This window comes from Ictidomys tridecemlineatus, chromosome 13, assembly GCF_052094955.1.
Source record: "Ictidomys tridecemlineatus isolate mIctTri1 chromosome 13, mIctTri1.hap1, whole genome shotgun sequence".
NCBI lineage: Eukaryota > Metazoa > Chordata > Mammalia > Rodentia > Sciuridae > Ictidomys > Ictidomys tridecemlineatus.
In genome coordinates, this window is record NC_135489.1 from 50770942 (window position 1) to 50796264 (window position 25323).

Here is a 25323-nt window from a genome sequence, read left to right on the forward strand (position 1 = left end):
CCCCATTTCTTTTTTTTCTTATTTCTCTCTTCTGAATTTTGTGGATCACTTAAACATCTTTTAGTGTTCTTTTTTCTTTTTAGAGTTTATCTTGTTTTTTGGGTTGCTCTAGGGATTACTGTATGCTATATAACTATGACTGTCTACTAGTATGGACATTTTACTTTTAAAGTGAATTGTAGGGATCTACCATAACTTATTTAGGTCCCTTAACTCACTTGATTTCAGCCATCTAACATAATTTTAAAAACTCAAGAAGACGGGCTAGGGTTGTGGCTCAGCGGTAGAGCACTCGGCTAGCACATTAAAATGAATAAAATAGAGGTATTGTGTGCAACTACAAACTAAAAAAAAATAAATATTAAAAACCTCAAGAAAAGTGAGCCCCTATTTTATTTATATATATATATATATTTTCCCCTTCATTTATTGGTAATATTTTTCTGTTTACTTTGATGTTAATATATTCACTTCAGCTTTCTTTTCAGTAGTGTTAAAATGGAAAATCTTTTTCCAGTCTCTTAACCTGTTTTCTTTATATTTAAAGAGGGTTTCATTTCAGCAAAAGATCATTGTATCTTAATATTTGACAATTTCTGCTTTTTAATTGAGATGTTTAGGCCACGTGTATTTAATGTTTGAACTTAATCATAACATCTTTATTGTTTTTTTTACATTCTTGTCTGCTTTATGTTGCTGTTTTTGACCCCTCTACCCCCAGACTCATTTCAAATAGTACCTTGCATGGGCATGATTCTACTTTCTCTTTCTTTGGCGTAGTAGCCACAACTACATTTTGTTTTTTTCACTGGCAACTTTAGGATTATTCATAATATGTCTCTTCAGTTTAACAATCTATATCGAGAAGTATTATTATGCAACTTAACATAAGTACATCATAGGAGTAGAGTATATACTTCCCATTTATATTATCTTGTCCTTTGTGCTTTTGTTTTCATACATCTTATTTTTGAAATTTATCATAAAAACCAAAGTATATTGGTATTTTAGCTTTGAATACCCAGTTATCTTTTCCTTTAACATAATGCTGTTTTTCAACGTTCTGACTTTTCTGGCTAGGGGTAGACACATCTGTTTATGCTCGGACAACACACTGTCCCTTTTTTAAAAGTCTTCTAGTTGTTGTTATTGTTAATTTTGGTAAAATAAATATAGAATAAAGTTTGTCCTTATAACTTTTTTCTTTTTCTGGTACTGGGGATTAATCCCAGGGATGCTTTACCACTGAGTAACATCTCCACTCCTTTTTTAAAAAATTTTGAGGCAGGATCTGATTAAGTTGCTGTGGGTCTCACTAAGTTGCTGAGACTGGCCTTGAACTTTAATCATCTGTTTTAGCCTCCCATATCACTGGGATTATAGGTGTGTCCCAGTGAGCCTGGCCATTATAACCCCTTTTTTGGGGGGGAGGGTGTACTAACAAATATTTGAGTGGCTTCTTAAAATCATAATGTATCTAATCAGAATCTAAAATCAAAACTCTAAAAACTAAGTCAACCCAGTGACACTTAAGAAATGTGCTTTCTTACAGTTAAATCTAAACACAGTGACCCTAAAACTATAATGGGGAACTAAAGCTGTGATATATTCATGTAGTACTTGTAGGTTTAGTGTCAAAATAGGTATGTGAATTAAAGGTGTTTAATAAATAATAAATGTTAGTTTACATAGTATTACCTACAAAGCAGTTATAAACTTTCCCATTGCTTAACTGCCAAATTCAAAGCAAACATTTTAAAGAAGTTTTAGAAAAGGATGGTAGGACTTTAATATAAATCAAGTTTTGTTTGTGAAATTTTAATTATGTAACATAGATCCTATCTCTATGGTAGCTCCAAAGATTGATTGAGATGAAATATACTCTTTGGCTGTAAGAGAGAGAACATTCATTTGAGATTTAGGGTTAATGTCAGAACTTTATAGTTCATTTGTCTTGAGATAAATATATGAATTGTAAAGTTCTGCATATTTCTGGATATGGCCAAACTATAACATTTGGGTCCATTTCTATTAAAACCAAAAAACATCATCTCTCAAAACTATATATGTAGTCTGTTTTGCTTTTTGTTAAGTTTATTCAACTTTTATTGGTACTTTTGTTTTTTTTATTTTTCCAATGTTGGAGATTAGACTCAGGGTGTCATATGTACTAGGCAAGCACTCTAACCACTGAGTTATGTCCCCAGCCTGGGAATATAAATTGAGAAAAATCTATATTTTCTGATCATTAAATTTATATGTGTCTCATAATAGTAAAAAATTGGTACACATATTGAAAAAACTGAACTTTCGTGAGTTTAATTTTTTATGTTTCACGTTCATGCTTGAAAATTCTAAATCATAGACTCCAAGTTCATTTTTAAGGCCTCCCTCCTTTTAAAAAATTAATGGCATCATTTGAGTTATAATAAGGACTAAGTATCACTGTTAACAAGAATCTTCATATATGCATGTTTACCCAGAACATATGTAGCTAAAACAGCACATTTGTTAATTTTGGCAATCTGTCTTTGTGAAAGATTTCTAAAGCTAAATAGAAATTGGAGTACTTATACAAGGCCAATAACATTTTAACTGAGTGCCTCTTATCAAGGCAAATCTAGGCTGAAGTGATGCACAACTACTTAACTCAAGACTTTTCTACTCCAGTTTTATTTAACACACAAATATTTCTCATTCTGTTATGGCAAATAGTTCAAATAATACTGAACTGAATCATTGCCTAATACAAGGACTTCAAATAAGAAACAAAATTATTTTTTAAAAAGGCAAAAGAATAAATGTTATATATGCTAAAGGGACCTGGAATCTGTAAGCTGATTCCAAAAATGAATTGAGTTTATAAAAATCTGGTGAAACCTGAACATTACATTCTTGCTTTGAAGAAGGACTATCCAGTCAGCTGAAGGGGATTAATAGAGATGTGTCTATACATAAATTTCAAGTTGTTTATGCTTGTGCAGAATTATCCAGATCTTCCCAAGACTGAATGGGCAGTTCCTGTGACTTTCTTCCTTTTTTGTATTCTCAAACAGGGTTATATGAAGTTCAGTTCTTGATGAACTGCTTATAACAGTTCTTATGAGCCAACCTGATGGGTGGTTCAGATTTCCCTCTGAGAAACAAAAGTGCTGACCACCTACAGTAGGATATTATAAGGAGAAGTCCTTTTTTCATCCTTCCGATTATGTATAATTTCTCCTTTCAAGGCTCTTATCATTCTTGTTTTTTCAAAAGGCTTAACTTTGAGGTGAAATAAAGGAGACTGACAACAAGAAATGATAATTTAATTCAAATATGAAGAAAATTAGATTGTATACCATACACCCCCAGAGTATCTCTGTATTACTGCTGCAGTACAATTTATAGCACTGCTACAGTTAGTAGATAAATATTGGCAGCTTGAGTGAGTTCATCTCTCCCCCCTCTCAAAGGGTATCAAATAAATACTGGGTAAGAGTAGCTTGCTAGGAGAGTTGAAATAACAAGTTAACCAATTTTGTCTCTGTGATAATCCAGTGCCAGCAGGAGGCAAGTACTGAAGAAGAGAAGGAACAGCTTTTATACTAAAAAAGAATTCCTCTGATCATTTTACCATCTCTTACAAAGAATTCAGGGAATTCAACAAGTAGAAAATTACATTATAGCCATTTTAAAGTAAATAATTTAGTGGCATTAATGACATTTGTAGTGCTTTGGAACCATTGCTATTATACATTCTTAGAAGTTTTTCATACTCCACCCCCAAATTTAAAAAACAATGTTCTGGGGATGAGCCCCCAGGATCTCAAACATGCTGGGCAAGTACTCTTCCATTGACCTATATCCCCATCATTTTATTTTGAGACAGGGTCTTTCTAAGGTTGCTCAAGCTGGCTTTAAACGTGTGTGTATGTGTGTGTGTGTGGTGTGTTTTTAGCAGGGATTGAATCCAGAAGCACTTAACCCACATCCCCAGCCCGTTTTTTCATTTTTATTTTGTTACGGGGTTTTGCTGAGTTGTACAAGCTGGCTTTGGACTTGAGATCCACCTGCCTCACACTCCTGAGCTGCTGGGATTATAGCAATGCACCAGCCATCATGACCAATTTGAAAATATCATACTCAATAACTTGCCATTCTTTGTATTCTCTTCCCCTGGTGGCTACTATTCTATTCTCTGTCTAAATGAATTTCCCTGTTCTAGGTACCTCATTTATGTGGAATCATACAGTATCTTCTTGTGTGACTTATTTCACTTAGCATAATCATTTTTTCAAGGTTCATATGTGTTGTAGCATGAATCAGAATTTTATTCCTGTTTATGGCTGAATAATTCCATTCTGTAGCCATACCACATATTTTTGTCCATTCTTTAGTTAATGGACACAGGGTTATTTCTAGCTTTTTGTCTAACACTTCTAAGAACATTTGTATACAAGTGTCTATTTCAGTCCCAGGTAAGTTTATATGAACACCAGATATTTATGGTGTATTTCTTCCTGAAAGTCTATCCATTATTGTTTTCCTCCCAGAAGATATTTTTTATAACTTGGATCTGCTCTTGATTTTTTTCTATGTATGATAAAGGGTGAGGATTCCCTTCCCACTCACACCTAAAGTAAATAAAATACTTATTAAAGGGTATTTTTGCTGAGAATGGCATTTTAGGTTGACTCCTCTTCCACATTAGGTACCTGGGATTGTAACCCAGGGGCACTTAACTCTACTGAGTCATATCCCCAGCCCTTGTTTATATTTCATGTAGAGACAGGGTCTCACTAATTTGCTTAGGGCCTTGCTAAATTTCTGAGGCTGGCTTTGACCTTGAGATCCTCCTGCCTCAGCCCCCAGGCCTCTGGGATTACAGGCATGTGCTATCATGCCCAACCTGTGGGTTGACTTCTTAAGAAATTTTTGGTACATTAAATATTAGTTTTTCTACTGATTTGCATGGTTTATGATGAGAAATCTGATGTTATTCCTACCTTTGTATCTTAATATATGTTGTCTCTGACCCAAAAAAAGTTTTCTTTTTATCATTGGTAAGTATTTGTGTTGTATAGGGTCAGGGTGTGCATTTCTTTGAGAAGAGGTGGTGTGAACATGCTTGTGGAGAGGCATTTTGAGAGTGTTGCGCAGGAATGGTATATGTGTGTTGTGTGTGAGCAGATTTGTGTCTCTTAGATAGGGATAGGGATAGGTTGTGTGTAGGTGTGTTGTGCAATTTTATATCTATATATCTGAAGTATTAATATATCTTACCTAGTCAATATTGGCTTTGTTTATTTAGAATATTAACATATGGAGTTGGGACTTTTTATGCTAGTTAAAACATTTTTATTCCTATTTTCTGTTTTCGTTTTTGTCTTCTGTTTTCTATTTTTGTTTATGTACCACCGAGCTACATCCTAACCCTTTTTTAAACAAATTTAATCTAATTAGTTAATATTTTTTTAAGTTGTTGATGGACCTTTATTTTTTATTTATTTATATGTGGCACTGAGGATCAAACCCAGTACCTTATGCATGCTAGGCAAGCTCTCAGCCCCTGAGCTACACCCAGCCCCTAATTTATTTTTTGAGATAGGATTTTGTTAAGTTCCTGAGGCTGGCCTAAAACTTTGGATCCTCTTGCTTCAGCTTCCCAAGTAACTGGAATTCCAGGCATATACTGCCATACCTGGCTTCTTTTTAAAATTTAAAATTTATCTTTTTTTTTTTCTTGTTACTCCTTTTTAAAACATTTTATAATTTATGAATTTCTGATTGTCTTTGAAATTTTATAATGCATAATTTTAGATATTCTCTCCAAATTAAGGACTTTAGGACCCTTTACCTCTGATACTTCCCTTCCTCCAAATCATACTTTGATTATTGAAAATATTACAGTTTGACTTTAGAAGTCCCACAATTTATATTCCATTTTTTCCTAACCACACTATTTTAAATATCTCACACATATTACTTTCAAAAAATTAACTTTGTATTTACCATATTATATTAATCTTTTGCATGTCAGTTGTACTTGGAGGTTCATTCCTTTAGAGCAAATTTCTTGGTGGTATTATCTCCAGTTTACAATTCTAGCTTGACAAAGCTTTTTCTTTGGACTCTATGTGGATTGTATTTCACTATCTTTGACTATTGCTGTCAAAGCCTAATAAGTGGTATTATCTTAACTGCTTGAACTCGGTCTATTTTCTAGTTGTTCCTTTTGGTGTTAACAATGAGGTAGATTTCTTTCTTTCTTTCTTTCTTTCTTTTTTTGTAGTTATAAAGCATGTCTTTATTTTATTTATTTTTTAAACTTGGTGCCTCACCTGTGCTAGGCAGTAACTTTGCCACTGAGCTACACCCCCAGTCCCTAGATTTCTTTTTACTCATCCTTTTTGGGGGCTCTATTGGTTTTCACAGATCTGTGGAGCCAGGGCTTTGAGAATATTTGTTCTATCCCTCATAATTGATTTGAGAGTATTTGTAGGATTATCAATTCTCTGTCTTGTCTTTTTCTAGGAATACATTTAAACTTGGTTGATTTTCTTTGATTATATCTTCCTCTTCTTTGATTTTTCTCCAGCTATGTCATATGTAGTTTTTAATCTTTTTATTTTTTTTGGTGGTGGTGGGGGAACCAGAGATTGAACTCTTGACCACTGAGCCACATCCCCAGCCCAATTTTGTATTTTACTTAGGGACAGGGGTCTAACTGAGTTGCTTAGTGCCTTGCTGTGGCCTGAGGCTGGCTTTGAACTTGAGATTCTCCTGCCTCAGCCTCCAGAGCCACTGAGATTACAGGCATGCGCCACCACGCCCTGCAATTTTTAACATTTTTCATTGAGTGTAACAGTGGTTCCATCCTCACCCCTAACAGTTTGTTTCTGATATTGGGAAGTGTTATCCCTGGTGATCTTCCCTATATTTGAAAGACCAGTGATGGCCCCTCTCCAGGGTGCCGTTATTCTACATTGGGAGTTTTCCTTAGCTCATCACTTGCCATGCTACATGTAAATGGAAGTATTTTAAGAAGTTTTGAAGTGGCAAACAACATTTTGAAGTGAAGGTCCTAGAGGCATAAAAATATGTAAGGAATTATTTAGTTCTGTTTGCTGAGAGATTTGGAGGCCAAAATTGCTATATAATTTCTTTAGGCACTTAAGTAGATTGTTTAAAATCACTGCATTGACATACTGTTTTATTTTAGTGATCATTCAGGGTATGTTCGTCCAGTACCTGTGCCACGGAGTTTAAATAGTGATATTTCCTATTTTGGTGTTGGGGGCAAGCAGGCTGTTTTCTTTGTTGGACAATCAGCCAGAGTAAGTAGAAAGATATCTTTTTACTTAAATTATTTTGAAGTTGACTTGTGCAATTATTAGCAATTTTTAAAGTCCTCTTTTAATATTTGACAGATGATAAGTAAACCTGCAGAGTCCCAAGATGTTCATGAGCTTGTACTTTCTAAAGAAGATTTTGAGAAGAAGGAAAAAAATAAGGAGGCAATATATAGTGGATATATTAGAAACAGAAAGGTACAATACACTTAATTCATAACTGTAAATGTATTCCTTTGGACAGATGATAGGACTGAATTTTTTTCTAATTTATTGGTAAGTTGCCAATGTCGTTTTAAAAATTTGAAGATAACGATAATTTTCAAATGAGTTACGTAGTTTTTCATTTTTTCTTTAATCATGTTAGTGGCAAAAATAATTGTTTTTGTGCTTCCTTATAGTAAAACTCTTCCTGTAATAAATTATATTATAAAGCCTAGTAAGCTTTCTGTAAATTGCTCATAAGAAATGTAAACTTTTTTACTTGGTGTGAATTTGGGTTTTAAAGTCTTTGTTAAAAACTGATCATGGAAATGATGTAAAGAAACTGTGATATGTTAGTTGACTTTCAGAAAATCAGAGCTCCAGAGAAACAAATGAGATTCTGTTGCAAGTTTATATTTAAATTGTCTTTTTAATATGACAAATATTTAACAAATTTGGATCTTGGCGGTGAGTACATAGAATTTATTGTGTATTCAACTTTTCTTTTTGAAACATTTATAATTTCTCATCTTAAAATCTTTATTTTAAAAGTAATTTTGAGCATTTTAAAACTTGTTTTCTGGGCTGGAGGTGTGGCGTGGTGATAGAGTACTTGCCTACCATATATGAGGTCCTGGATTCAATCCTCAGTACCTAAAAGAAAAAAAAAATTTATTCCAAAATAAATCAGAAAATTTAACAGGAAAGAAAATGAGAATATTGCCAAATGTCATATAATATTTTGGTGACACCCCCCCTCCCGGTGTCTTTTTTTTTTTTTTTTTTGGTGATACTAGAGATTGAACGTAGGGCCTAGAACATGCTAGGTAAGCACTGTACCAGTGAACTTCATTCCTAGCCCTTTATTTTATTTTGAAATAGGGTCTCACTGGATTGCCCAGATTGACCTCAAACTTGCAATTCTCCTGCCTCAGTCTCTGGAGTAGATAGCATTATAAGCATACATCACTAGGCTTGGCCCAATCCTGTATTTAAAAATATGTAACTTATAGCTTTGATTCTACATTTCTTTTTTTTTTAAGATATTGATGAACCTTTATTTTATTTATTTATATGTAATGCTGAGAATTGAACTCAGTCACTCACATATGCTAGGCAAGTGCTTTACAGCTGAGCCACACCCCAGCCCTGATTTAGATTTCTTATATTAACATTTAGAGTATTACCCTATTTTATAAAATGTGCAATATATTTTTAATTGCACTACAATATTTCTTATTTGTAGGATTGTACTATAATTACAAAGATACTGCCATGAAATCTTAATATTTTGTTAGGATTTTAATAGTTGACAATAAATTTAATCTTTTAAAATGTCCTTGGTATGTGTTCAAGATTAAACTCAAAAGTCACTTCAGCTTCAAGCAGTTGTGTATGAAGGACCTATCTGCTCAGTTCCTTATTTTTAGGAAAAAAGGAGAAAAAGCAATAAAATGTTGGCAATTTGATAGGTATAAATATTGCCTTTTCTTTTATTACTGCTAGGTTGAATTTATTTTTATGTTTTTTAGCTACTTTTACTTTTTCTATAATTTAACATTGCTCTGCTCAGGAAATTACTTTCATATATTCCACTTTATAAAAAATTGTATGTATTTAACAAATTACATATTTTGTAATATATTTGCCTAACAGACTTCTATGTCTTCTATCTTACCATCAAAAAGCCTTATTTAATATATTGGTGGAAATATTAATTGCCATGTTAAAACTAGTTAAAAGGGCTGGGGTTGTGGCTCAGTGGTGGAGCGCTTGCCTAGCATGTGTGAGGCTCTGGGTTCGATTTTCAGCACCACTTATAAATAAAATAAAAGTCCATTGACAACTAAAAAAAAACATGTTAAAACAAAAAAAGCTTAGGCATTAAAAAAAAACTAGTTAAAAAACAAGTTGAGAATGTAAGTGTATATTATGAAGCTTGAATAGGGCTGGGTCTCATGGATCATCTTTTCTTTGCCAGCTAAGTGCATCCCAACTGGCATTTAACAGGTAGCAATTGGTACTTGTTATTTTCTTTTACTGAGAAGTTTTTTCTAGACTAATGTTTTTGAACTTCTATCTCTGACCGTATAGTCATTTCCAGAATGTGGGTGAAGTTGGTGGTACTCTTTTCTTTCCTTTTTCTTTTTCCTTTCCTTTCTTTTTTTGGGTACTGGGGATTGAAACCAGGGATACTTTACCAGTGAGTTACATCCCCAGTCCTTTTTGAAATTGTTTCATTTTGGGACGGGGTCTCATTAAGTTGCTAATCCTGGCCTCAAACTTGTGATTCTTCTCCCTCAGCCTCCTAACTATCGAGGGTTGTGGGCAGCCACCATCATGTTCAATGAGCTGGTCGATCTTCCATCTGTAATTAGCAGTCTTGGCATATACAAATGTATGTGCCACTTAGATACCAACAATTCTCCAATCTGTTTTTTTTTTGTCAAGACTTTTCTGTTAGGATTATGATATTGAATCAGGCAGAGTTCAAACCATCTGATACTTTAAACAGTAAAGGATTTAATTATTTAGATACTTAAATGAGTATCAGAAAGGCCAAAGGAATAATCAGTCAGCTGAACCTCCTAGAGTGATGCCAGGACATTCTGAACTGGCCTTGGAGGGATGCTGTATCTTCTGTAATTTTGAAGTAGGAAGACCTCTGCTGGGTACCAAAGAGTTGGAAAGATCTCATTTCCACAGTTGCTCCAACGGAAATACAAAATTTCTGGTTATAACCAGTGTTTTAGTGGCCTGTGGATACTTTGAAGTTGAAATCTGGTTACTGGTCCTTCAGGGTATGATAATAGAAAACCTTTAAGATATTTCTAGAAATGGCTTCAGTCTTAATTTTGCTAATACATCTAATTGTTGAAAACACATTTGCATGCTTAACCCAAAAAGCTGGGGAATAATACTTTTTTGGTTTTCCAAACTTTGTAACCCCAAAAAGGCACAATAAAAGATGGTAGGAATGAATATAGCTGATTACATCCAGTACATCCATTTCCAATTTCATGTAGATGTCCTTCCCAGGTGTTGCACAAGTAACTCACTTTTGGTACAACCAGGTATGGTGGCATATACTGGTAATCCCAGGTACTAAGGTATCTGTCGTGGGAGGATTACAAATTCCAGGCCAGCTTCAGCAATTTAGCATGACCCTAAATGTCTTAAAATAAAAACTTAACAACAACAAAAAAAAGGGTGGAGTGGGGATTGACACTGGGTTCATTCCCCAGTAATACAAAAAAAATTAAAATAAACACACACACACACACACACACACACACACACACACACACAGAATCTTTAAACCTTTCTTTCTACCTGCTTCTTCCCAACTACCCTTTTTAATTATTGACTTCACAGTTAGAACTGACAATCTAGGGCTGGGGATGCGGCTCAAGCGGTAGCGCGCTCTCCTGGCATGCGTGTGGCCTGGGTTGGATCCTCAGCACCACATACAAATGAAGATGTTGTGTCCGCCGAGAACTAAGAAAAAAATAAATAAATATTAAAAATTCTCTCTCTCTGTCCCCCTCTCTCTCACTCTCTCTTTAAAAAAAAAAAAAAAAAGAACTGACAATGTGTGTTGCTAGGCATTCACCACATTTAATTCTGTTTTTAAGAATTGTTCCTTTTATCTGCCCTCTTTTTTTCCTTCACCCATTTCCAACTGCTCTAATTCAATCTTTCTACTTTCATCATTTATTTACCATATACTCTAAATTACCTTGATTTCCTTAAACTCTCAAATGTCTGAAATATTCCTATTCTGTCAACTTCTAAATGAATGTTGTCTTCTTTTTTTCTGTATAGTCCTTGATTTATATCTTTAGTGGTGTGTTATTTTGTTTATTTTTTTTCCCCCATTTCTTACCAAGTAGAATTTTATAAAGAGCAAGGACTCTAGTATTTTTCTTGAATATCTTATCTTTCTTGGGCCCAATTTGAAGCATAGGATTTGACATTGTGGATAGCTTTTTCCTTCCCATTGCTAGGGATTAAACCCAGGACATCACACATGCTGGGCAAGCATTCTACCCATGAGCTGTGTCCTCAGCCCTTGATAAATATTTGGATATAAACTTGCATCATTAGTAAAATCAAATCTGCTGTTAGTATGTATAATTTATAATATTAGTAATTTAATGTATAGATACTTAAGAATGGTTTTTGAAGTACCTTTTTTTTTATAGTAATACATGATTGATTTCCTGGTGGTTTAGTGTTTTTCTTTACAGTTTTTATATACATGGCAATATACACAGTATATTTAAGCATATTTATACACAAATATTCATGTAATTTTTCACAATAGACTGTTGTGTTAGAAGTTTATAATTCTTGTCCTTAAATCTCTCCCACCTCCCATCTGTAAGCTCTTGACATTTCTCTAAAAGTGGACTGGTGCCCAGGATAATTTTACTCCCTTTTAAACACAGTGTGTTTGGGTTAAATCAACTGAGTCCAGACTGTACCCTAGTTACATTAGATGTGGAAGGCCAGGCATTGGTCCTAAGTAGTAGGTATCCGATTAAGGTCTTATTCCATTGTATAGTAAGTGTCTTCCATTTTTTAAAATATTTGTCTTCACCTTTTCCTTTAGGATCCTAAAATTAGTTTAGCTTTATGAGATAGAGCATTCTTTATGTATGCTAATTTAATTGTCTGTGTGAAAGTTCTCCTGTCTTTACAGTGTCACACATTCACCTCGTTTGTTGTATTGGGCCAATTTTCTCCAAAAGTTTTCCTGAAGATTGTTTATGAAACCTATCCAAGTGGGTCACATTAAAATTTGATGGTGTAGTTTCATGTATAATTATAATTAAAATGCTTTAATCTGTTGTATTTGTATTCACTCTTACAGCCATCTGATTCAGTTCACATTACAAATGATGATGAAAGATTTCTACATAATCTTATCATAGAGGAGAAAGAAAGAGATAGCTTTACTGCTGTGGTTATCACAGGGGTACAACCTGAACACATACAGTACTTGAAAAATTATTTCCATCTTTGGACACGACAGTTAGCGTAAGTGATTATATTTGGATCAAAAAATGTTACTACTTATCTTTTTTAAGATAGAAAATATTACAGATACCTTAAAATCTATTTGATATTCCTTTTGTACAATTTCCTTCCCTTCAGAATAGTGTCAGTATCCTAACATTGCTGTTAAAATGGTTTGCCATTCATTCTGTAAATTTTATTTATAGATCACCTGAAGTTTACTGAGTATTAATTGAGGCACAGGATTTTTGGAACCTATTATAAAATTTAAAATGAACTTCTCTCCACATGTCCCCCTTTTGTGCTTCTTTTTCAAAGTAACTACATATTTTTCCATGTCTCATGTTTTATTTATTTTTTGTCTGATTTCTCCATTGAAATATCTTTCAGTACTGTATTCTCATTGCCTGGAAGTACAGCAGCTACATAATAAAAGCTCAGTAAATGTGTAACAAATGAATGTACCAATAAAAAAAATTCTGTATCCCTATATGACATATTAGTAGTTCTGAAAATAAGTCATTATGTGTTTAACCCAGTAAAACTTCTGGGTTTAACAAATATATATCCCATTAGACCAAATGCAAGGAACATTTATTTAATAGCTATAAGCTTTCTTTTTATAATATATGGTATATACTATATAGTGGATTGTTTTCATAATTCACATTAGGTTGAATTGTTTAGTCTTGTTAAAATGGCTGCATCTGCACAAAATTTATATTTAAAAAAAGAAAAAAAAATAACTTCCCATGTCAGATGCAGTGGCACATGCTTGTAATCCTGGCTATTCCGGAAGCTGAGGTAGGAAGATTGCAAGTTTAAGGCCAGCTGTGGCAATTTAGCAAGACCCTTTCTCAAAACATAAATTTAAAAAGACCTGGGGGTGTAGCTCAGTAGTAGATTAGCCCGTATTTTCAATTCTCAGTACAAACAAAAACTTCTCACATTTACCCCAAATGCTGTTATACTTGAGAGTTTCTCTATTAAGTGTATATTAACAGACTTTAAAAGTTTTTGTCTTTTATGGGAAAATAAATTTAGCTTTTAGGAATACCTTTTTTCTTGAGTATTATTGTTTATTGCCTGAGATTTTATGTAAGAACTTTGGATTTTTCTTCTCTATAGATTATATTAGCTATTTTTAAAACTATTTATTTTTTAGTTGTAGTTGGACACAATACATTTATTTATTTGTTTATTTGTTTATTTTTATGTGGTGCTGAGGATCGAACCCAGGGCCCTGCACGTGCTACGTGAGCACTCTATGGCTGAGCCACAACACCAACCCTTTGTTAGCTGTTTTATAATTAGAGTTTCTACAGAAGGAACTTGGTGTGCATAATATATAAGTAAAATATATTCTTTTTAAAAAATTTTTATTTCAATTTTTTAGTTGTTGATAGAACTTTATTTTTAAAATTTTTATGTGGTGCTAAGAATTGAACCCAATACCTCATACATGTTAGGGAAGTGCGCTACCACTCAGCCCCAGCCCCAGCCCCCAAATATATTCTTATTCTAACAACAAAACAACAACAACAAAAATATAATTTTAGCTATTCCAAAATAAATAATTGTTAAAGTATGGTGATATGTATGGTGATTCCTTTTGTTTGACTTCCTTCTCTTCAGAATAGTGTCAGTATTGACACTTATTATTGACAACAACTTATTGTTGATAAGTTAACTTATTTAATGTTATTTCTCGTATTTATTACTGTTAACTTATGCATTAACACTTAGAGATGTCTGAAGAAAAATAGAAGATTTCTTTTGTGTGTGTGATACTGGGGTATCGAATCTAAGGTTTTCTTTTTGAGAGAGTCTCGCTAAATTGGTTATAACCTCACTAAGTTACTAAGGCTGGCTTTGAACTTGAGATCCTTCTGTCTCAGCGTCCTAACTAGTTGCTGGGATTACAAATAAGCACCACTGCACCTGGTTATCCCCATCCTTTTTTATTTTCAGACTAAGTTTTGCTAAATTGCCCATATTGGCCTCAAACTTAGGACCCTTGTTCCTCAGCCTCCTGAGTAGCTGGGATTAATAGATATGTGCCCACCAGACCTGGTATTTAGTGATTTTGTTTACTTCAGTGATATTTTGAAGAGTAACTAGGATAAAATTTTAATTAAAATTTGTATGAAAGAGTTTTACAGGTTTCTGTTTTAGGAATAGACACATGAAGTTTTATGGTTTCAAACAATTCACTGAAATGTAATATATTAACTTTCCTTAAAAATAAGGTAGAAGGCTAGGGATATAGTTCAGTGGTAGAGTGGTTGGGCAGCTTGCATAAAGCTCTGGATTTGGATACTCAGTACCAAAAAAAAAAAAAAAAAAAAAAAGGTAGCAAAGATTTTTGTAGTGGTGGTGGCTTTCAGTGGGATGATATTGAATTTTTAGTTTTGTTTTTACAATGTTGAGGTAGGATTATCTCAGTGCCATAAAATACTTCTAGATTGATATTCTCTTCCTTAGATTGTTATTTAATGATAAAATAATTCATGATACTCCCTGATATTTGAGTACATTATAGAACATCCCTGACAAGTAGAATGATAGACCCTTGCCTTTTAATAAACTACTTCTGGGAAGTACAATGTATGAGGATTTTGAAGTTTGTAAAGGCTTGAATTAAAACCCACCTCTCCCTAATTCTAGTCCTTAGATAAGTTATATTTATGGTTTGCTTCCCAGGTTTTGTATCTGTAAAATGAGATGTAATAATAACTGCATTTCAGATTTGTTTTTACCATTGGGAAACTGTGTTAAAAAATGCTAGAGGTTGGCTTAGCTAGGGATATGGCTCAATGGTAGAGTCCTTATCATATGTGAAGCCCGGAGATTGAGCCCCAGTACCAGAAGGGGAAAAAGTTTAATATAGTGATTGACACCTACTAGTTAGTAGCTATCAAATTTTTTGGTAGAAGATTAAGGACTACAATTTTATGAGAATTAAACGTATTATTTTTGTTTCAGGCATATTTATCATTACTATATTCATGGCCCAAAAGGTAATGAAATACGTACATCAAAAGAAGTTGGACCTTTCAACAATATTGACATTGAAGTAAGATAAAAATCATCATATTATTACTGTCATTAAAATATTACTATTATCATTAGGTACCTGTTCCAGTCCCAAATGACTATGGATAACAAAAATTAGTAATTAGACAACTTCTTTTACGAAAATAATTTGATTATTTGATGTTCAAATAAAGAGATATTCCTAGATTTGTTTTCATTAAGCCTCTCTTTGTTGTAGTATCTGGTTTCTCTTTTTCCTCTCTTCTATAGACACCCAAATTATTGCTATTCGTCATGCTTTTTTTTAATTTTATCTTTTGGGCTTTGGGGATTGAACTCAGAGGCAATTGACCACTGAGCCACATTCCTAGCCCTATTTTGTATTTTATTTAGAGACAAGGTCTCACTGAGTTTCATAGCACCTCGCTTATGCTGAGGCTGGCTTTGAACTTTCGATCCTCCTGCCTCAGCCTCCTGAGCTGCTGGTGTTACAGGCGAGCACCACCACGCCTGGCTGTTCATCATATTTTGAAGCAGGGAGTAAAGGGGGTATATATAACATGATTGGCTTTTTGTTTCGTTAAGTCTTGTGACAAGATTTAGAAGAATCTGAGTGTTGGGTTGTCAATATATTTGCCAGACAGTAAAAAGAATTTGCAGTATAAATTTATCCTACTTTCTACCTTTAGCAAGAAATCTTGAATTAAATGTATTCATGGCCTATCTTTCCTTTGACTATGATTTGCTGTTTCTTTGCTTACTTTCTAATTTTTTTAGTAGTATATTCCTTATTGAGATGCTACTTAAAGTCATTTGACATACATACTTACATACATATATATTTTTTCAATAAACTGGTTGATCACTTGTACAAATAAAAGTTTTTCCTATTCTGTTATTGGATCATGGCTGAGGGGAAAAAAAGTCACCATAAAATTTAATTATTTTTGTTTTTATTTTAGATTTCTATGTTTGAAAAAGGGAAGGCTCCTAAGATTGTCAACCTAAGAGAAATACAAGATGACATGCAGACGTTGTATATAAACACAGCATCTGATAGTTTTGAGTTCAAGGCTCATGTTGAAGGAGACGGTGTAGTGGAAGGGATAATCCGATTTCATCCTTTCTTGTATGATAGAGAGACTTACCCTGATGATCCATGCTTTCCATCAAGTATGTTAATCTGTTTTCTTAGGTAACAAATGTGATGTTGTAATTTATAATAGTTTTAAAAACAATGATTACTATCTGGACTATTAAGATTAGATAAATAAAAAAAATATTTTTTTCTTGGGCAAGTCTTAAGTTGTTAGATATTTATAATTTTTATAACTTTTTATATGTATTCAGTTCCAAATTTTAAAAAAGCACTGATTGGTAAGAAACTGTTCTTTCTTAGATCTTTTATTGAACTAAAATTTTAGATATGTATGCATGTTGATCCTTTATATATTCCCTAAATTATAGGTATTTATGAGGAAGTTTTTACACTCAATGTAGTCATAGCTGTCCAGTTTTTTCATCATAGTTTGATTTTGTTTTACTATAGAAAGGTTTTTGTACCTTAAGAGTTTTAAAAGATTCTGTAGCTTTTTGTCTTCTAAAAATTTTTGCCCTTTTATGTTCTTATGTGTAATGCATCTCTTTCATTTTTTATGTATAGATTGATGTAGGAATTTAACTTAATATTTTCTTTGTGGTGTTCATTCACTTTTAAAAAGCCCTAATGAGTTTATTGAGATTACATTGAATTATGTAATATTACTTAGGAATTAACAATATTAAACTTCCTCAGAATCCTTTTACTTTTCTGGGTTCTGCAATCAGATTTCCTGATTTAAATCCCATCTTTGCTGTTTTCTTTTGTGTAATTTTGAATAAACTAGTCTTTACCTTAAGTTCCTTTTCCATGAAATAGAGGTAGTGGTTCATACCTCATAGAGGTATTGTGAAGATTAAATAAAAAATTGAGGCAAAGTTCTTAGAATAACGCTCACAAATAAGTTCTTAATACATATTGTTACTCAGTGTCTCTACCTTCTGTAATACACCTGATCTCTGTTTAATGTGCTATTTCTGATTTTTATATTCTTATTTTTAAAAAAATCTTATTAATTATTGTTGGATTTTTCTTCATTTATTTGTTTATATGTGGTGTTGAGAATTGAATCCAGTGTCTTACACATGCTAGGCAAGCACTTTACCACTGAGCCACAACCCCAGCCCTGATTTTTATATTCTTGTAGACAGATATAGTTACTCAAAGTTGTATTAAAAATAAACAAACTCTAGGTAGGGCAGAGGGAGTTGGAGGAAAAGGAAGGGGACATGAGGTTAGAAATGATGGTGGAATGTGATGGACATTATTATCCGAAGTACATGTATGAAGACACAAATTGGTGTGAGTATACTTTGTTTACAACCAGAGATAAGAAAAGTCATGCTCTATTATATGTGTAATAAGAATTGTAATGCATTCACCTGTCATATATAAATTTTAAAAAAATGAGAACCTCTAGCCAGGCACAGTGGTGCATGCCTGTAATCCCACAGGCTCAGAATGCTGAGGCAGGAGGGTTTTGAATTCATAGCTAGCCTCAGCAATTCAGTGAGCCCCCAAGTAATTCACCAAAAACCCTGTATCTAAATAAAATATTTTAGAAAGGGTTGGGGATGTGGCTCATTGGCTAAGCATCCCTGGGTTTAATCCCTGGTTTAAAAAAAAAAAAAAAAAAAAAAGAGCCACTAAGTTGAGTGATGACCTCCAGGGTTCTATAAGAGCAAAGTGATTTGGATTTAAAAAAAAAAAAAAAACCAAACAACTTTTACATAGGGACTTCTTTTTTTGAGAGGAAAAGGCTTTATTTTTAGTTAGATGACTTACCGATAGGATAGCCACGGCATTAATATATTAGGATCATAATGTCTGATCTTAATTTATCTGGGCATATGAGAATGTATTGCTAAGAAACAGTTTATGAATAATTGGGCTAATCATGCTTTGGTACATGTTAACATACCTTGTAATTCTATTTGTGTGCACATTGCCTGCCTACTGAAATCTGATCGTTGAAAAGGTGGTGATTTATATCAAATTTAGTTCAGAATTATTGACTGATTTGTCCAAACTAGGCAAACTTGCTCCTCCTAGGCACTTTATTTTTCTCAGGGGATTTTCATGTGAACATACTTGTTCTTTCTTAATTGTGCAACTGTGTTTTAGATGTAGAATTTAGACACTTACATTTGTAGAGGAGAGGGATTTTGTTGTAGGACATGATCTTTTTGGATATATGACTGTTTTAATTCTGTAAATAGCTTTGAAGCTGCAAGCTAATCGATTAGCATGTTATTCTAAGTACAAATTGGTAGGTTTATAATAATCACTTTAAATGACAAATGCTGTTAGTAATATGGAACCACTTTGAAGTCTCCCTTTTTGAAGGCAAACCAAGTAAAACTTATAGGATTTATAGGGCACAATTTGAAGAATCACATGGGTTTTTGTTATCATTTCTCTGATGTAAAATTAATATGTGTTTTAGTCATAGAAATTGGCTTAGGTAGGGGCTGGGGTTGTGGCTCAGCGGTAGAGCACGTGCCTCACACACGTGAGGCACTGGGTTCCATCCTCAGCACCAAATAAAAATAAATAAATAAGCAAAATAAAGGTATTGTGTCCACCTACAACTAAGAAAAAAAATTTTTTTAAAAAGAAATTGGCTTAGTAATAAAAATTGATCTGACTTTATAGAAATAAAAACATTCCACTTACACTTTCTATCTAGAATTAAAAGATGAAGAGGATGATGATGATTGTTTCATGCTTGAGAAAGCAGCAAGAGGGAAAAGACCTATTTTTGAATGTTTTTGGAATGGACGATTAATACCATACACATCAGTTGAAGAGTAAGTTTTGGTTTTTGCTGAAATTACATCATTTTATAACCTAATCTTTTTACTAACTGATGTTTTGTTCTGTTCAAGTTTTGACTGGTGTACTCCTCCTAAGAAGAGAGGGCTTGCACCAATTGAATGCTACAACAGAATATCTGGTGCATTATTCACTAATGACAAATTTCAGGTCAGCACAAATAAACTGACATTCATGGATCTTGAGTTGAAATTGAAAGATAAGAACACCCTTTTTACAAGGATTTTAAATGGACAGGTATGACTTTAAGTATTAAGTTTTGAGTGTTTGCAAAATTCTATTAAGTAAAACCAAAGACACTAGTAATATAGATTTTTTTGGAGTTATTTTGCATACTTTGGATTTAGTCAATCAAAAGATTATGGTGCTTAAATATTTTTATATACTTTCAAATGTTTATAACTCATTTCAAATTAATTAGACAATATTTAGATAAAATTTTATTTTTTAGATTTTACTATTAAGGCAGACAGTGAATAGAAGAAGACGACTTAAAGCAGCTTTATTTAGTGGAAGCATGTATAAACATCTGTGTGTATCATGGGCTCTGTACATTAATAACTTGACTATATGATTTTAATCTAGTCTGGATAAAAAAATGGAAAAGAACTATAAAATACTTTCGGCTAAAAGATGATTTCAAGTTAGTCAATGTTATTAATATTAATTAATATGGAAGATTTCAGTTTGAAGAAACATTAAGAAATTGAATGGGAGGACTGGGGTTGTGGCTCAGTGATGGAGTGCTTGCCTAGCACGTGCGAGGCCCTGGGTTTGATCCTCAGCACCACATAAAAATAAATAAAACAAAGGTATTGTGTCCAACTACAACTAAAATGATAAATGTTGAATGGAACTAGTGTACATTTTCTATCCACCCAGCTCAAATTTTTATTTGATACTACTCTTTCAATAGTTTAATGCTGTATTGCCAAGAGATTTTTATTATCAGCTTAAAATTGCTAAGCAATAAATACAACATAGCACGTGGTGTTTATAGCCAGTCATTCCTATAAGATGTTGAAATTAGTTTTGCTATTGTAAAGATTCAGAATCATAGAAGATTGATAAACTTTTTAAGAATTATTCACTGAAGGGCTGAGGATATAGCTAATAAATAGTAGCTCAGACCTAGAAGCCAGCTTGTTCTTTTTCTGGCCAGCCAGTATTTTTTATTTTGGTAGTTAGTGTAGGATTTAAAGCAAGAAATGAAAGTTTTGTTGTTGGGTATTCACCACTGAGACCTTGGTTTCAAGGATGATATTCAAAGATTTCTTAAGTAATACTTTTGTTTGAAATTAAATTTTTATAGAAGGATCTCCAGCAAGGGGGTTGGGAAAAGGACAAAACCAGAAAGATCCAGCAAAATATTTTCATTTTTTTACTAGTTTTTCTGAAGTCTGGTATATGAAAGAAAAAAATGAAATGAGTGACATATTTCTATGGCTATATTTGTTTAATAGTAACTATATTCATATAACATTTTAAAATTTACAGGAGCAGCGAATGAAAATTGACCGAGAATTTGCATTATGGCTGAAGGACTGTCATGAAAAGTATGACAAACAGATAAAATTTACACTTTTTAAAGGAATAATTACCCGTCCTGATCTTCCCTCTAAAAAGCAAGGCCCCTGGGCAACATACTCAGCAATAGAATGGGATGGAAAAATATACAAAGCAGGACAGCTGGTAGGTTTAACTTACATTTAGACTTAGTTTTTAGTAGAATTTGGAACTAAATTAGTTTTATGTATTAAAATTTAACTAAAATAATGCATTTGTTAGCTCTAAGGAATTAGTATAGAATGAAAAGGATAAACTGATTTTAATTACATAATTTACTATGACATTTTGAAAAGGAGAGCTTGTTTATTGCCAGAGGCAGATTTAATAAGATTTTTTTTATTGTTTCTTATTCTAATTTTTATTTACATGGAGATCAAAGTTGTTTTAATGTGTTGTGAGATATTTTTTTTAGTCTTTTTTTTTTTTTTTTTTTTTTGAGGGTAGGGACACCTGCTTACTCACTGTACCTTTTGACTGCATTGAGGAGAAGGCAGAGATGGAGGAAATGTGCTTTGTTTCTAGTGTTATTATAACCTAAGAGCAGAGACAACATAAACATACATAAAAATAGCTAATAGGGGCATAATTGTACTGAATAGAGAAGGATTGTTTGGAAGGACAGGAGGCAATTTTCTGAATTTGGAAGAAGACAACAAATCATGAAGTACTTGGGTGAAGAAGCAGCATTTTTTGTAAACTTTAAAAGAGGTAGAGGCTTGAATCTACACAGATAATTAACAAAAGTAGAAAGACATCTATTCTTACCATTCATTAATGTGAGGGTCACCATCGTATATTTAAAGCCATGGAATTGGATGAGATCATTCCTTGAAGTAGTGAATATAGCTGAAGAGGCCAAGTCTGAGCTTAAAGCATTAACACCAACATTTAAGGGTTAACATTAACACTTAGGGTTTGGCATTAACATATAAGGTTTAGAATATAAAGAAAGAGTTGGCAAAGGAATACTGAAAGGAAAAGCTTGTGAAATCCAAGAAAACTAGAATATAGTATCCCTGAAGCCAAGTGAAGAATTATAAGGAGGAAGTAATCACATTTGTCAAATACTTTGTGGCAGTGGGGCAAATATTTTCTAGAAGATCGTATAGCAAGCAATAAATGTTGGGTTGTCCTGCAGCCTACCTTGTATGGAAAAAAAATAGTAGAAATGAGGCTAAGAAGGGTAGATTGGTTATAAAGTCTTAAAAATACTTCTTGAGAATTTCTGAATTAAAATAATGGAAATATTAAAAATATTACTTTTCATAAAGTGAACTTTATAAAAATAATTTTATTAAAATGCTTTTGTTTTTCTGATGATGGTTATCAAGGTGTTTTGCATTGTATAAAGGAATTTTGTAAAGTTATTATTAAACCTGTTTGTTAGTAATATTAATACTTTAGCCTTTTTTTTAAACTAATTTATTAGGTCAAGACAATCAAGACACTCCCCCTCTTTTATGGAAGCATAGTAAGATTTTTTCTTTATGGTGATCATGATGGAGAAGTATATGCTACAGGAGGAGAAGTTCAAATTGCAATGGTAAGACAGTAAGTAATAAAAATATGTACTGAGAGACTCTCTGTACCACCTTTGTGTAATCATTGAAATAAAGACATAGTATTTTATATTTTGCTTGCACCTGGTCTTTCCATTGGATAAAGCAGTTGTAGTTAGCTTGAATTTTTGCTTCATATTTAATGTTTTTAATAATTTTTAGAACTTAACATCTACGTGCCCAATGTTTTACAAATACACACACACACACACACACACACATACACACATATATATAGTTATAGTTATCATGGGGATTTTGTAAAGCGTACATTTCCTCCAGGGCCTTTAAGCTAGTAAACATTGGAGCAAAAATTCTCTCCTAAGAATGAGTAACTGCAAGAATAGAATGAGTTTTTTCCCTACATATCTTGTTATTTGAGTGGTTTATCATTTGGATAATGGAGATTACATAAAAGGTGAAAATAGATACTCTGGTATAATGTAAGAATAACTATTCTCATTTAAGTAAGGGAAAATGGGGCTGGGATTGTAGCTCAGTAGTAGAGTGCTTGCCTAGCATGAATGAGGCACTGGGGTTCAATCCTCAGCACCACATAAAAATAAATAAGTAAATAAAATAAAGGTATCTATCTTTAACAACAACAACAAAAAGTTAAAACACTTTAAAAAAGGTAAATTAGATCACTTTGACAGAAACAAGTGGCGTTTGCAGTTAAATTTAAATGGTTTTCTTTGGAATGTTGGTATAAATTAATTTTATTAATTCAGGAACCTCAGGCACTATATGATGAAGTGAAAACTGTCCCAATTGCAAAGCTGGATAGGACAGTCGCTGAGAAAACTGTGAGAAAATATGTAGAAGATGAAATGGCAAGGTAAGTCATTTCTAGAAATATGGCAAAAATAAAAAATTCAAGAGGCATTGTAATGCTTTTAAGTATCCTTGAGTGTGTCATTTACCCTTCTGATAGTGCTTTGTAGTTTTAAGATAATGTATAGATAGGTGTCGATGGTATGGCACAGACGTAGAGCATGTGACTACCATGCATGAAGCCCTGGGTTCAGTCTCCAGCACTGAAGAAAAAAAGAATGTTTTACATATTGAAGTGAACTTCTTGACATTAACTATTAAATGTCTGTTTACCAAAAAAAGAACCCTACATTTGTAGGAGAAAAGGATATCTTATGTATCTGAAGTATTATATTTTTAGGTACCATGATTATAATAGGCATTTATTAAAAAGCAACCTGTTTTGCCTAATAACTATGTGAAAATTATAATGCCTTTGTGTTAGTCTGCTTTTTGCCCTATGACCAAAACTACCTTATAAGAGCAGCTTAGAGGAGGAAAAGTTTATTTTGGCTTATGTATTCAGAGGTCTCAGTCCATAGTCTGCTTAGTCCATCACTCTGGGCCTGAGGCATAGCTCCATGGCAGAAGAAGATGGAAGAGGAAAGCTGCTCACTTTATGGAAACCAGGAAGCAAAGGGGAAGGAGGCTAAGAGAAAAATTAAAATCCTAAATGGCACACCCCCAGAGACCTACATCTTCCACCCACACTCCACTTTCCTGCAGTTACTTACCCGCATAGTTCATTCAAATTAATCTACCAAATGGATTAATAATTTGGAAAGAGTTGCTTATCTTCTAGTTCTCTAACTTTAACCAACTATTGTTAACTTAATCCATCAAATCGTTTAATCCACTGATTTGGTTAGAGTTCCCATAGTCTGATTATTTTACCTCCTGCATCAGCACAGGAGCTTTTTAGACTGTATCTAATATCCAAACTTTAACAACCTTCTAAAAAGCAAAAATTCTTATTTCTACATCTTTTGCTTATGTAGTTGATGATGCAATCATTTTGGTTTTTACTGAATTTTTCTCAGAGTTCATCCTGTCTCAAGATATTTTGACTTGCTTTTTTTGGAAGCTACAGCAAAATAAAAGAAAAGAAAACCATTTTAGTTGATTAGTCATATAAATTTCCAGATTTAACCTTTCAAATATGTATATATCAACAATAAGTCTTTTTTAAAAAATTTTATTGTTTAGTTTTAGGTGGACACAATATATTTGTTTTATTTTTATGTGGTACTGAGAATCGAACCCAGTGCCTCCCGCATGCTAGGCGAGCATGCTACCACTTTGAGCCACATCCCCAGCCCCTCAACAATAACTCTTTAAAGGAAGTCTAGTAGAGCAGGGGGAAGATGCAAGGAAAAAAGAGGGGGGATCATGAAGTGAAATGGATTTCCATGTATGTATGAGTTTGTCATGATGAACCCACTACTATGTATAACTATGAAACTCTTAAAAGAAGAAAAAAAACTAAGATTCTAGTAACTTATATACTTTTTCTGGGGGGGGGAGGTAGGTGGTATTGTATATTGAACACAGGGTCTCACACATGCCAGGTAGTTAAGTTGTATATTTCTAATTAAGACTATAATTAACCAAATTCATGAAACATTAATAGATTAATTTCATTATAGGCTCCCTGATAGATTGTCAGTAACTTGGCCTGAAGGAGATGAATTGTTGCCTAATGAGATTAGGCCTGCTGGAACCCCTATTGGTATGTAATCATTGAAATAAAGACACAGTATTTTATATTTTGCTTACACTTGATCTTTCCATTGGATAAAGCAGTTGTAGTTAGTTTGAAATTTTGCTTCATATTTAATATTTTTAATAATCT

At 33.1% G+C, this 25323-nt stretch overlaps 1 protein-coding gene across 2 annotated transcripts in view; it reads left to right on the forward strand.

Annotated features, from left to right (window-relative positions):
• Positions 1-25323, forward strand: part of Smchd1 (structural maintenance of chromosomes flexible hinge domain containing 1) — a 152133-nt gene that overhangs the window by 32008 nt on the left and 94802 nt on the right. For both annotated transcript variants that reach the window (XR_005729148.2, XM_005337120.4), the window contains exons 6-16: positions 7205-7319; positions 7413-7532; positions 12415-12581; positions 15546-15636; positions 16559-16769; positions 19385-19505; positions 19584-19767; positions 21028-21222; positions 22529-22642; positions 23390-23496; positions 25118-25200. Coding sequence is in view for 1 of the 2 variants with exons in the window: in XM_005337120.4 (XP_005337177.1) it covers positions 7205-7319; positions 7413-7532; positions 12415-12581; positions 15546-15636; positions 16559-16769; positions 19385-19505; positions 19584-19767; positions 21028-21222; positions 22529-22642; positions 23390-23496; positions 25118-25200 (1508 nt within the window). In the remaining variant the exon portion in view is untranslated. The remainder of the gene's footprint in view (positions 1-7204; positions 7320-7412; positions 7533-12414; positions 12582-15545; positions 15637-16558; positions 16770-19384; positions 19506-19583; positions 19768-21027; positions 21223-22528; positions 22643-23389; positions 23497-25117; positions 25201-25323) is intronic.